Here is a 12390-nt window from a genome sequence, read left to right on the forward strand (position 1 = left end):
AGCAAAAGGAAATTTTACGAAGGAATGCCACAATGAATATATTTCAAGATGATGATTCATTCTTTGATAATCTGAGGCTAAAATTTTAGGCCAGAAGGATTAGAGTAGAAAAGCTATTTATGGGCTAAATATTTTTAGGTTTTAGGTCACTATTGGAGATGATCTTAGTGTCGGTACAGTGTCCAGAAAGTTCTATTTTTAATTGAAAGTTTATAACCGATTCTAATGGTACGTATTGTCCAAAAGTTCAAATGCATAATTACTGCTCTGGAAGTGAAGGGAAAAGATGGATTAATTTCATGGCAGGAAATGTTCTGTACATTTTTTTTTTTTTTGGAACGGAAAATGTTCTGTACATTCTTGGTAACAAAGAGCGTCCTCTTTCCCTGAATAATACACAAATATCATATACAAATTTACACACACAAAAAAAAAAAAAAAAAAAAACTCCAAGTAGCCTATGATCCAAAACTTTTGATGCTTCAACTCTGAAAATTCAGTAGGTTGATCCGAACCCTGCTTATATGCTTAAGCTCCAGTTACCGTTTCAACGTTTATCTACACATCTGCACAACTTTGCTCGTATCCGAGTTCCCATGCTCAGCAGACCTGTCTTGACAGTGTTCTGCAAATGCGCGTTGTTTGCATGGTGATCTGAGAATTCGGAATCGAGCAAGAAACCGAACATTTTAAGCTAGTAAGTAAGCGTTCAATGGGGGGAGCCTTGCCATAATTTGAACATAAACCCGTGCTCGCTCACACTGCCCCCGGATGATCTCCTAAGTCTCTCCCAGAACTGCTTACTCCTTCCTGTTCCCAAAGGACCTGAACTGGAGTGCCTCCTGAATGATTCGGTATCTTGCCTCCCCGTGCTCATTGATGTACTACAAATATTTGACAATGATGCTTCCCGCTCTGTCTCGAGGTCAGAATCATAGGTCAGCATGGAATACTGGTTTTGGAAAGTATCTGGCAACTGTCCTGAGGTAGTATTTGTGTCATCAGCCACATCAATGGACAAATCGCCTTGGCTATAACTCTTTGAACCAAATTCTTTCGCCTCATCAAACTCATTGCATACCAGTTTTAAGGCCTGGACAACCTCGCCCATACAAGGGCGGTGTGATACCTCTGGCTGTACACACATCGAAGCAATAGCTGCCACTTTGGCGATACTTTCAAATGGGACCTCGGATCCTACATTTGGATCTATGATTGCTTCCAACCCTTCTTTACTAGTGAGAAGCGGCCGGGCCCATGCAACTAGGTTTTCTTCACCAGGTGGCTGTGACATGTCTACCGGTTTTCTTCCAGTTAAGAGTTCGAGAAGGACAACCCCATAGCTGTATACATCACTCTTGACAAGAAGATGCCCAGTCATTGCATATTCTGGAGCCACATACCTGAATATTGTCATTAGGAATTTAAAGATGTCAGAAACTGTCACCAATGAGATAATCTGGACACTGAATACAGCAAAGAGGAAATTTCATACCCAAAAGTTCCCATGACCCGTGTTGATATGTGTCTGTTTTCCTCATCCATGGCAGTTCGCGCCAAACCAAAGTCGGACACTTTCGGTGTAAAATCATCTTCTAGCAAAATATTGCTGGTTTTGAAATCCCTGTGAATGACACGGGGGCTGGAATCCTCGTGTAGATACGCCAGCCCCCTAGCAGCCCCAAGTGCTATTTTCATGCGTTGCACCCAATTAAGCGGAGCACTGACCTTGTCAATTCCTGACAGCAAGCAAAATGGACAGAAGCCCTATGTCAAAAAGAATCCTTCTACGCTAAACAAATTCATGAACCGGGCAGGGGGAAGTGGGGGGTGTTTACCATGTAAATGAGATTCCACACTGCCATTAGGAATGAGCTCATAAACCAAGGAGCGGCTATGCACTTCTGTGCATATGCCAATCAACTTGACCAAATTTCGATGATGAAGACGACTAAGCATCTCAACTTCAGCCAAAAACTCCCGACCACCATGATGATCATCTCTTTTTAGAACTTTGACGGCAATCTTGGTCCCGTCTTCAAGAACGCCACTATAAACACGCCCAAAGCCACCTTCCCCAAGTACTCTTGAATCATCATAGTTGTTAGTGGCTCTCTCAATATCACTCGCACTGAAAGTATTAGCGGATCCTGTATATGGTGCACTGCTGGATCCGAATGATAACGACAAGGAACTGTGCCTACTTTCCATCATCGACCCAGCAGTACCTGCAAAACATATACGTTATCTATATTAGAAATGACAGTGTTATATAAGCACTGTCCCATCTTCAAATCATCAGCTTAAGTTACCAGCAATACTACCTGTTCACCTGATCTAATTCCATTAGACACAAAGAAAAGACCTAATTCAATTAGCTTTTGGGGACTCATATTACCTGATGGTTTTCCAGAAGAAGGTAGTGTAGCCCGCGGAATTGCTGCTGGTTGAGAAGAGTGGTCTCTAGGTTTGAACAGAAAAACCCAAGCAGCAGCAGAGCATAAAGCAACTGCTACAAAGGTAGACAAAGCAATAATAGCAATTATCCCACCACTAAGACCATTTTTATTCTTCCTCTTGTGCACGTCAACCCCGAGGGGCTTTGTCGTCCTTCCATTGTTGTCATTACCAGGATACGGCCCCGCATTCATTGCATCAATGTCCAAAGAAGGTGGAGACGGGGGTAAACCTATACATATGTAGTTTGTAAGTTAAGCATTATTGAGACAAATACCTACAGTATGTATGTGCATAAGTCTAAATACATACCTGGATACCGCACAAATAGTACTTCATAGTCGCCAAAGTATGATGCGTTTATAACAACTTCTTTATGCCAAAATCTCTGGGAAGTCAAAAAAGCTGTGGTGTTATCGAACTTTTGCCCGAGGGGAACCAGGTCAATGAGGGCAACTGTCTTGTCTGGTTGCTGGGTAGCTGCATTGGCTCCAATAATGCGGACCTGACTTTGTTGCATAAGAACCCCGACAGCAATTTCCTGGGCTAGCTCTGAAACCAAGGGAAAGAAGGTATACAGTGCGACACTAAGTCGCAGTCCAACTTGCAGAGGCAAGACACAGCCACAAGGTGACCCAGGAGGGGTATTTGTATATGGATCGGTGCAAATAGTTGACGAACAATCTGCAAAAAGGAAGAACCTTTGCATTACATTTTTGTATGAACTTTGAAGAAGAATGTTGTAGGATCAATAACGAGAGTAGAAACACCAGTTAACAGGTAAAGAAAATTGCTAGCTTATGTACCTTGATTGGGAGGTGGTGGTGGGAATACTTGAACTAGTGGCAGCGGTGGTGCCCCTTTTGGGCTCTTTGCTGGAGCTCCAGATGGAGAAATCTTAGGGCGCACTTATTATTCCAAACATGTAATTATTGGGTAAGGTATTGAGTAGACAATTAGATAAAAAAGTAAGTTCAGAAATAAAATCATCACAGAGAACCAGAGGCAAGATTATTTCTTACATTTGGTTTCGTGAGTTGGTCCTTTTAAAGATGGAGAAGGAGCAGGCGAAAAATGGCTCACTGATGGAGCATCAGGCAAACGAGATGGAGAGACTGAAGACGCTGACGTGTAGAAATTGTGTTAGCTTTGAACACCAAAGTTTGGTCCATTTCTCAGGTGAGAGATGAAATAAAACACCAAAGTTCAATGCTTTAGTACCTGGATTTAGGGGTGGCGGAGCATAGTGTCTTTGCCTGCCTGTTTGAAATGATACCGGTGGCATCACTGGGCCTGTATTAAGTATTGAAATGATAATTTAATAATGTCAAAAGAACATGATAAGCTGTGTAATAACATTTTCATAAGTGTGACTTAGCACATGTAGTTCAGGTGAAACATGAAACCTGGCTGTTCTGGAGTGGGAGGAGAAACCAGATATGATGGCGCTTGATGATTCTTATGGAAAGTCATTGAAGGTGAAGATGCAGGAGAATGTTGCCCTTTATCAAAAGGTGGTTCAGGGGATGAAATAGACGGTGCAGGAGCAAGTTTATAATGTCTCACAGGTTTGTGGACAGCAGGAGCTAAAGAAGAAAATAGAACCTAGACTTACAAACCTGACAACATAACTTTCAAGTAGCAAACAATATGAAACACGTGATTTTTTTTATACCTTTAGCTGGGGTATGGCCCATGGGTGGTGATGGTTTGGGAGTGTCGTATGATGGTGCAACAACTGGTATTCGACCCCTTTTCCAGTTAATGCTCGGGGGAGGAGATGAAACCACAGGTTTGCGGACGGAAGGAGCTACAGCAGAAAACAATATGTAGAATCAAAACTTTGACAACACAAACTTTCAAGCAGAGAAAAATATGGAATATGCAGTTTTTCTATACCTTCAGCTGGGGTATGACCCACGGGTAGTGATGGCTTGGGAGCTTCATATGGTGGTGCAAGAACTGGAAAATGACTCCTTTTCCCGTTGATGCTGGGTGGAGCAGATGATGCAGGAGAGACTTCAGGATCTGCAACCTCATATTAGGGGTCAGTCAACTGTTACAATGGTTAGAAAATTATTTTGAACTGCTAAAAAACAACGATTCAATGAGGTATTAAACTGATGCAATTAGGTATCACAGTGTGAACATTAAAACTATGACTTTATACTACGATTTTTCTGAAGCAGTACCAGGAAATGTAGATGGAGATTCTCCAGGTGTAACTGGGTGAATGGATGGCGGGTTTTGTGGAAAATTGCTTGTTGGTGATGCAACTGGTACTGCTTTTCAGAGAAAAACAAATGGGTCATTTTCACTAGTTTGTACAATGTAAAGTTTATATGTGATCGTTTAAGGAGAAAAAAGGGGGTGGGGGTGGAAGGCGCACCAGGTAATGTAGGTGGTGCTATATTTGGTGTGATCAGATGGACTACAGGTGGATTTAGTCCCAATACCCTCCGGAAAGATGAAATACGTGTTGTATTTTGAAAAATAAATAAATAAATAGACAAGATACTGCTTATAACCAGCATCTGAAAACTAATAATGTAATAACAAAATGCTACATCTACCTGGAGCAATTGGTTCTGGTATGGGAGCCTTATTGTCTGGCGCATGTCTTTGAGGAGCAAATGGTGAAGTTTCTGGTGTACTTGAATGGATGGCCGGTGAAATTTGTGGCAAATTCCCGGGTGGTGTTTCAACGGGTACTGGACAATGTGATACAGAAAACATTTGGTTGGAACCAATTTAACAGAAAAATCATCACAGAAACAGCTCTAGGGCTTTAATCTACCTGGAGCAACTGGCACTGAGATAGGACTCTTATTAACTGGTGCCTTTGTTTGAGAAGCAGTTGGTGGCATAGACGGTACATGACCTTCAACAATTGGCGGGGGATGAGCATTAGTTGGCGGCATAGACGGTACATGACCTTCAACACTTGGTGGTGGAGGAGCAGTATTTGGTGGTGCAGACGGCACATGAACTTCAATACTTAATGGTGGAGGAGCATTATTTGGTGGCATAGGCAGTGCATGGCCTTCGACACTTGGCGGTGGAGCATTATTTGGTGGTGCAGAAGGTACATGAACTTCAATGCTTAGTGGTGGAGGAGCATTATTTGGTGGCATAGGCGGTACATGGCCTTCAACACTTGCAGGTGGAGGAGAATTAGTTGGTGGCATAGATGGTACATGACCTTCAACATTTGGTGGTGGAGGAGCATTATTTGGTGGTGCAGTAGGTGCATGAACTTCAATGCTTAATGGTGGAGGAACATTAATTGGTGGTGTGGGCGGTACATGACCTTCAACACTTGGTGGTGGACGAGAATTAGCTGGTGGCAGAGATGGTACATGACCTTCAACACTTGGTAGTGGAGGAGCATCTTTTGGTGGCACCGACGGTGCTTGACTTTCAACACTTGGTGGTGGAGGAGAAGCATCTTTTGGTGGCAAAGACGGTACTTGACTTTCAACACTTGGTGGTGCAGGAGCATTATTTGGTGGCTCTGACGGTACATGTTCAGTACTTGGTGGTGGAGAAGCAGTTTTTGGTGGCATAGGCGGTACATGGCCTTCAACACTTGGTGGTGGAGGAGAATTAGTCGGTGGCATAGATCGTACATGGCCTTCAACACTTGGTGGCGGAGGATCATTATTTGGTGGTGCAGTAGGTACATGAACTTCAATGCTTAGTGGTGGAGGAACTTTAATTGGTGGCGTAGGCGGTACACGACCTTCAACACTTGGTGATGGAGGAGAATTAGCTGGTGGCAAAGATGGTACATGACCTTCAACACTTGGTAGTGGAGGAGCATCTTTTGGTGGCACCGACGGTGCTTGACTTTCAACACTTGGTGGTGGAGGAGAAGCATCTTTTGGTCGCAAAGGCGGTACTTGACTTTCAACACTTGGTGGTGGAGGAGCATTATTTGGTGGCTCTGACGGTACATGTTCAGTACTTAGTGGTGGAGAAGCAGTTTTTGGTGGCATAGGCGGTACATGGCCTTCAACACTTGCAGGTGGAGGAGAATTAGTTGGTGGCATAGATGGTACATGACCTTCAACACTTGGTGGCGGAGGAGCGTTATTTGGTGGTGTAGTAGGTACATGAACTTCAATGCTTAGTGGTGGAGGAACATTAATTGGTGGCGTAGGCGGTACACGACCTTCAACACTTGGTGATGGAGGAGAATTAGCTGGTGGCAAAGATGGTACATAACCTTCAACACTTGGTAGTGGAGGAGTATCTTTTGGTGGCACCGACGGTACTTGACTTTCAACACTTGGTGGTGGAGGAGCATTAGTTGCTGGCGCTAACGGTACATGAACTTCAGTACTTAGTGGTGGAGGAGCAGTTTTTGGTGGCATAGGTGGTACATGGCCTTCATCACTTGCTGGTGGAGGAGAATTAGGAGGTGGCATAGATGGTACATGACCTCCAACACTTGGTGGTGGAGGAGCATTATTTGGTGGTGCAGAAGGTACATGAACTTCAATGCTTAGTGGAGGAGGAACGTTAATTGGTGGCTTAGGCGGTACATGACCTTCAACACTTGGTGGTGGAGGAGAATTAGTTGGTGGCACAGACGGTACATGACCTTCAACACTTGGTGGTGGAGGAGCATTATTTGGTAGCGTAGATGGTACATGAACTTCCATCCTTAGTGGTGGAGGAGCACCTTTTGGTGGCAGAGACGGTACTTGATTTTCGACACTTGGTGGTGGAGGAGCATTAGTTGCCGGAGCTGACGGTACATGAACTTCAGTGCTTAGTGGTGGAGGAGCAATTTTTGGTGGCATAGGCGGTACATGGCCTTCAACACTTGCTGGTGGAGGAGAATTAGGAGGTGGCAAAGATGGTACATGACCTCCAACACTTGGTGGTGGAGGAGCAGTTTTTGGTGGCATAGGCGGTAGATGGCCTTCAACACTTGGTGGTGAAGGAGCATTATTTGGTGGTGCAGTAGGTACATGAACTTCAATGCTCAGTGGTGGAGGAACATTAACTTGTGGCGTAGGCGGTACATGACCTTCAACACTTGGTGGTGGAGGAGAATTTGTTGGTGGCACAGATAGTGCATGACCTTCAACACTTGGTGGTGGAGGAGCATTATTTGGCAGCGTAGACGGTACAGGAACCACAATACTTAGTGGAGGAGGAGCACCCTTTGGTGGCACAGACGGTACTTGACTTTCAACACTTGGTGGAGGAACATTATTTGGCGGCGCAGTCGGTACATGAACTTCAGTACTTAGTGGTGGAGGAGCAGTTTTTGGTGGCATAAATGGGACTTGACCTTCAACACTTGGTGGTGGAGGAGCACTATTTGGGGGCAGTGTGGCGGACAGAAGAGGGGGCATTGCAGGCGGTGGGTGCAAATTGGACCCTGGCATGTCAAATTAGGAGTTTAACCAGATGATCTTAACTTCTAATCTATAACAGCAGAGCTATGGGACTTACCATTTGGCTGTAATGCGGGGATTGGTACATTGCTTGTGAACGACCTTCTGTCAGTGAGAGGAGGGGGTGCTGTTTCAACGGGAGGATTCACGGAGAGAGGTTCTGGTGATGGTGATATATTTAACCCTGAGAGAAGGCATATGCTGTTGCTTAGAAGAAGAAAACTAAAGCAAGCAATGGAAATCTGATATCTTAAAAGCCCTTTTATATTATATGTTCTTATTACCAAAAGTATTATACTTCATAGTTGCAGTACGATTTAGACTTGGAACAGCGTTTCATCAAATGAAACATATGGTAAGGCATTTCCCAGATCAAGATGAAACCGGAACTAGGATTTGCTAAACAGCCGAACTTCTCACCACAGTCATTTCAAAAACATAGCATTACAATTTCCGGCCATCACCATGCACTAGAAGACCCACTAGCTGTGAGCTCCGGTCATAAATTTACACTCGGGCAGTATTCAGAAGACAATTCAACAAGACATGAACATGCTCAGATCAAAGAACATGCCGAAATTCGATTCATTTAGTCACTTCCTAGCATACTTCATATATCCATTCGGACCATTCCCACAGAAATGTGATTGCAGAACTTGATCACAAACAATACCGACACGAAAATTTCACACACTCAGATTACTACAATGTTGCTTAATCACTAAATCCTCTGAATCATATCAGAATTAACAACTTAATCCAACAGTTCGTTCTAAATTCCTAACAATGTTTATGTGAATTGTGAAACATCAAAACTTCAACAGAGATTTGCAAAGATTAAAAATTTACCTGCAGATCCTTGGAGAGCAAAAGCAAAAGCTAAAGCTAACCCAATGACAAAGAGATTAACCAGCTGAAGAATGGCTGGCATCATCACCAAATCTCAAAAATCTCCGCACCCAAAAAACTCCTCCAGAGTAGGAAGTAACTACTAATTAGAGAGCAATAAAATAATAAAAGTAACAGTAACAATGATTAAATTAATAAATTAACCACTGTATTAAATTATTAATTGAGTTGTAACTTGAAGCAAAATTAAAAGGGGTGATTTTATTGGTTTAAAAAATTCCCACAAGCAGTGAGAGCAAAGCAATGAGAAGGCAACCCAGAAAAGGGTTTGGTGAAAACAGCTAGGAGAAGCAAAACTCTAGCTTTCTGAGAACAAAAGCTCTGGAATTTGCAGAGCTCAGGGAGGTCCATGAAAGAGAGAAACTTTTCAACAGACATGAGTTGCAAAACCCAACTGGGAAATTTGGAAATTAACCAGAAAATCAAAATTTTTGTAGCTTATGTACACGCACACAGCAAACTTACAGTGCTGAAGTGACAGATTTTGAGAGTGAGAGAGAGAGAGAGAGAGGGAGGGAGAGGTTTTTGAGTGGGGTAGAGAGAGAAAGGGACGAGTTCGAGGGAGTTCTTGGTGGTTGATATTTTATAGTGGGGAAGGGTTAGATTGTTTAAAGTACAATACTTCTATTTGGGGTTGAAATTCTTGGGACCTTGATTTTAATGGGTTTTTACTCGACTTTCAGTTTCTTCTTTGGTTGGCTGTTTTTCCTGTTGGTTGGCCAGGGATAGTGGACTTCAACTGACGAAGGAGAGAAATTTAGATGCAATTGAGTGGTATTGCGAGAGGAAAGCCGAAGAAAAATACACCAAGTTGCGGTCCCCGTTTGAAATTTTTCTGTATGATTTGATATTTTCACGAAATTATTGAAAAATCAGAGAAAGGAATGGAAAGAGACTTCACCACATGTTGGAGAAACACTTAAATTTCAACTGTACTCGACAGATTTTGTCGATATTTTTTACATCTCGATTAAGTATTAGAGAAAATCTTATATTTTTCGTCTAAACTAATGTTTAGTATCCCCTTAAATTTTGTTTTAAATTTTCACGTTTATGAACAAATTTTGATCTTTTCCTTCAACGGCATTGATATCGTTATCGATATTTCTACAATTTGTTTATTAATATTTTCACTGATACAGATATTTTAAACACTAGTTGTACCCGAGATTATGCGGAGTATATAGTCTTTTGGGTGTGAGGTGTCAAAACCAGGGTTTGACACGTCAGCCTCCTTTTGTGATTTAGATATTTCAAATTTCAAACCTTATTTTAGTGCATTTTAAAAGACCATGCATTATATATTCTACAAGTGTATGGTTTAGCAATCAGCATCCTCATAAGATAGAAAGTAAATATCTTTTTGATCGGTACATATTTGATGGATTGAAGTAGAAGCCTTTCTTCTTTCTTTTTCTTTGGTGGGCTGCAAAGTGAAAAGAAACAAAGCAGTTTTTGTTAGTTGCATATACGATCATGGACTAATCGTACAGTTTTTGAGTGTGACGATCACATCGAAAATTCTTAAACGTCGGATTCATAACTTCACCAAATGCAATTCTTGAACTGAAAAAATGAAAATCATAAAAAATATGTTTCCAAGTGAATTTATTTTTGTTTGGTGAGGTTCCTAACATATACTGCAATTTATGAGAAGCCATTTAATCCTTCTTAAAAGGGTTGAATTGAGTATTTATTTATGGGGTCCGAAAGATTTTTCAGTGTGCAGAAAACATGGTTCAATATATTAACTGTAATAATACAAATGGTTTGAAACGTTTTTAAAAAAAAAAGTTTCAACTAATCGCTTGGTGTACTAGGCTGTGCTCCTGGCACTTTTTTTTTTTTGAACAATCGATATTATCTACACTAAAGGGAGGGGGTGACCTTAGCCTCACAATGGGTTAGCAATAAATTGGTGCAAATTCGCCTTTGGCGAGATTTGACTTATCAATGAAGAGAAATACCACTAGACTGTAGTACTAGTGGCTGCTCCCGACACATTTAAAAAAAAAAAAAAAAAAAACTAACGAAAAGTCCAAAAAAAACTTCCTTTTAATGAAAAGTTTTTTTTAAAAGTATAGTGAATAGTAGGGGTGGTATTGGTACGATTACCGTACCAAAATTCATGTACCAATTACCATACCAAAATTTTGGTATGACAAAATCCATTACCATTACCGTGCCAAACTTTCAGTATACCGAATTTCGGCATGTCAAATAGTTCGGTTGACGTGGTATAGTAATGGTAATTATCACTTTGTTTTGGGCCAAAATTTGATTTTTTTAACCCTATTTAAGGTCCAAACGTGTTTTGACCACTCCCTTTGGGTTTCTAAATTTTTTTTATTTAATTATGAGAATTTTATAGAGATTCATTTAAGAAATAGGAAGTAAATAGATGGAATAATTGCTGAAAGAACCCAATATCCCTAAAAAAAATGTACAAAGATTCCTAAATTCCATCTCTATATTCTTTAAAATTGTACAAAAATTAACTTGATAGACGAAGCCAGGAAGAAAGACATCCTAATTTGATGAAGGAGAAGATGAGATGAACTCCGGATAGAGAGAGTCGCCAGAACTGGAGCAACAAAGATGAAGTCAGTGGCTAGATGAGTGAAAAGATGAAGAGTAGCAGCGCAAGAAGGCTTAGGTTTTTTTATTAGGAAAGTAGGGGTTAGAGGGTGAAATGATTGGATAAATGACTAGGAAAAAAATATAAAGTGCATATATCATGATAATAATACCTAATTATATATAAATGAATGAATAAATGATATAATATTAATAGTAGTGGTACAATACGGTATACCACTGGTAATGGTTTTGAATACCATTACCGTACAAAAAATGTATGGTACGGTACAAATACCGTACCATTACCAATGGTACAAATTTTTTGACACAACTTTGGTATGGTACGGTTGGTAATTCATTTGGTATGATAATTTGGCAAAAAATTCCACCCCTAGTGAATAGTACCAGAGAAAAGTATAAATGTGGTTTTTCGTTAAAAGTGAATAATACCGGAAATGTTTTGATAAAACTCCCTGAAAAAATTTTCTCATGGGGTCCATACTGTTAACCCTTGACTTTCAAAAACAAACTTGAAGACTTTTATGAAACATTGTGTCTCTTCTTGAATGGCTGCTTCCATTACTTTGTTAAACAGAAGCATCTATTGATAGGATATGCTAATCCATTCATACCTAATTTCCTTTTTTTTGGGTCATTCATGGCTAATTAGTCCATTATAAACATTAAATATTAATCAAGGGAAGAAAAAAATTTCTATTTTGTGGACAACATACATCAGATGGAGAAAATGTGGGTTACGATAATGAATTACAGAAGTGTGTTTACTCATTTGAATTGAACATGAGTTCAAATCTTCCTCCATATAAATTAGTTTAGAATCTCAGTTTATCAATAAAAATGCAACAAATGAAATCTTGGAAAATCATAAACATATAATTTGAGGGAATTCGGTAGTGACCAATTTAAAAATTAGGTTTTGCACGAATGGATCACTTTCTAAAATTTAGTCAATGTGTGGTCAAATTTGGATTAGGTTATTTTTTAAATAAAAAGGGACCAGTTGGTAGCTTCA

The 12390-nt window shown here is 40.7% G+C and overlaps 1 protein-coding gene across 4 annotated transcripts; it reads right to left on the bottom strand.

Moving 5' to 3' along the window:
* Window positions 1-274: 274 nt before the first annotated feature.
* Window positions 275-9335, bottom strand: LOC103450422 (uncharacterized). Of its 4 annotated transcripts, none has more exons than XM_070814428.1 (16): window positions 8718-9335; window positions 7927-8052; window positions 5255-7852; window positions 5031-5168; window positions 4650-4739; window positions 4357-4485; window positions 4133-4267; window positions 3864-4043; window positions 3679-3750; window positions 3480-3581; window positions 3264-3365; window positions 2770-3141; window positions 2399-2689; window positions 1839-2228; window positions 1496-1739; window positions 275-1403 (listed from the first exon to the last, which is right to left on the bottom strand). In XM_070814428.1, exons 1-16 carry the CDS (start codon window positions 8800-8802, stop codon window positions 710-712), a joined length of 5748 nt encoding a protein of 1915 aa, XP_070670529.1. In that variant the 5' UTR covers window positions 8803-9335; the 3' UTR covers window positions 275-709. The 4 variants fall into 4 exon arrangements, with proteins under 4 accessions (XP_070670529.1, XP_028944439.2, XP_070670530.1 ...); XM_029088606.2 differs by having other exon boundaries at window positions 4650-4742; XM_070814429.1 differs by lacking the exon at window positions 4650-4739.
* Window positions 9336-12390: the final 3055 nt, after the last annotated feature.

This window comes from Malus domestica, chromosome 02, assembly GCF_042453785.1.
Source record: "Malus domestica chromosome 02, GDT2T_hap1".
Lineage (NCBI taxonomy): Eukaryota > Viridiplantae > Streptophyta > Magnoliopsida > Rosales > Rosaceae > Malus > Malus domestica.

What these genes read in the sequence shown, in the direction of transcription:
- LOC103450422 (XM_029088606.2), bottom strand. Translation starts at nt 8,802, where the DNA reads ATGATGCCAGCCATTCTTCAGCTGGTTAATCTCTTTGTCATTGGGTTA. An exon ending in CTCAGTGCCAGTTGCTCCAG is followed by an intron (nt 5,169 to 5,254) that starts GTAGATTAAAGC and finishes CACATTGTCCAG; the next exon opens with TACCCGTTGAAACACCACCC. An exon ending in GGGCCATACCCCAGCTAAAG is followed by an intron (nt 4,044 to 4,132) that starts GTATAAAAAAAA and finishes TTTCTTCTTTAG; the next exon opens with CTCCTGCTGTCCACAAACCT.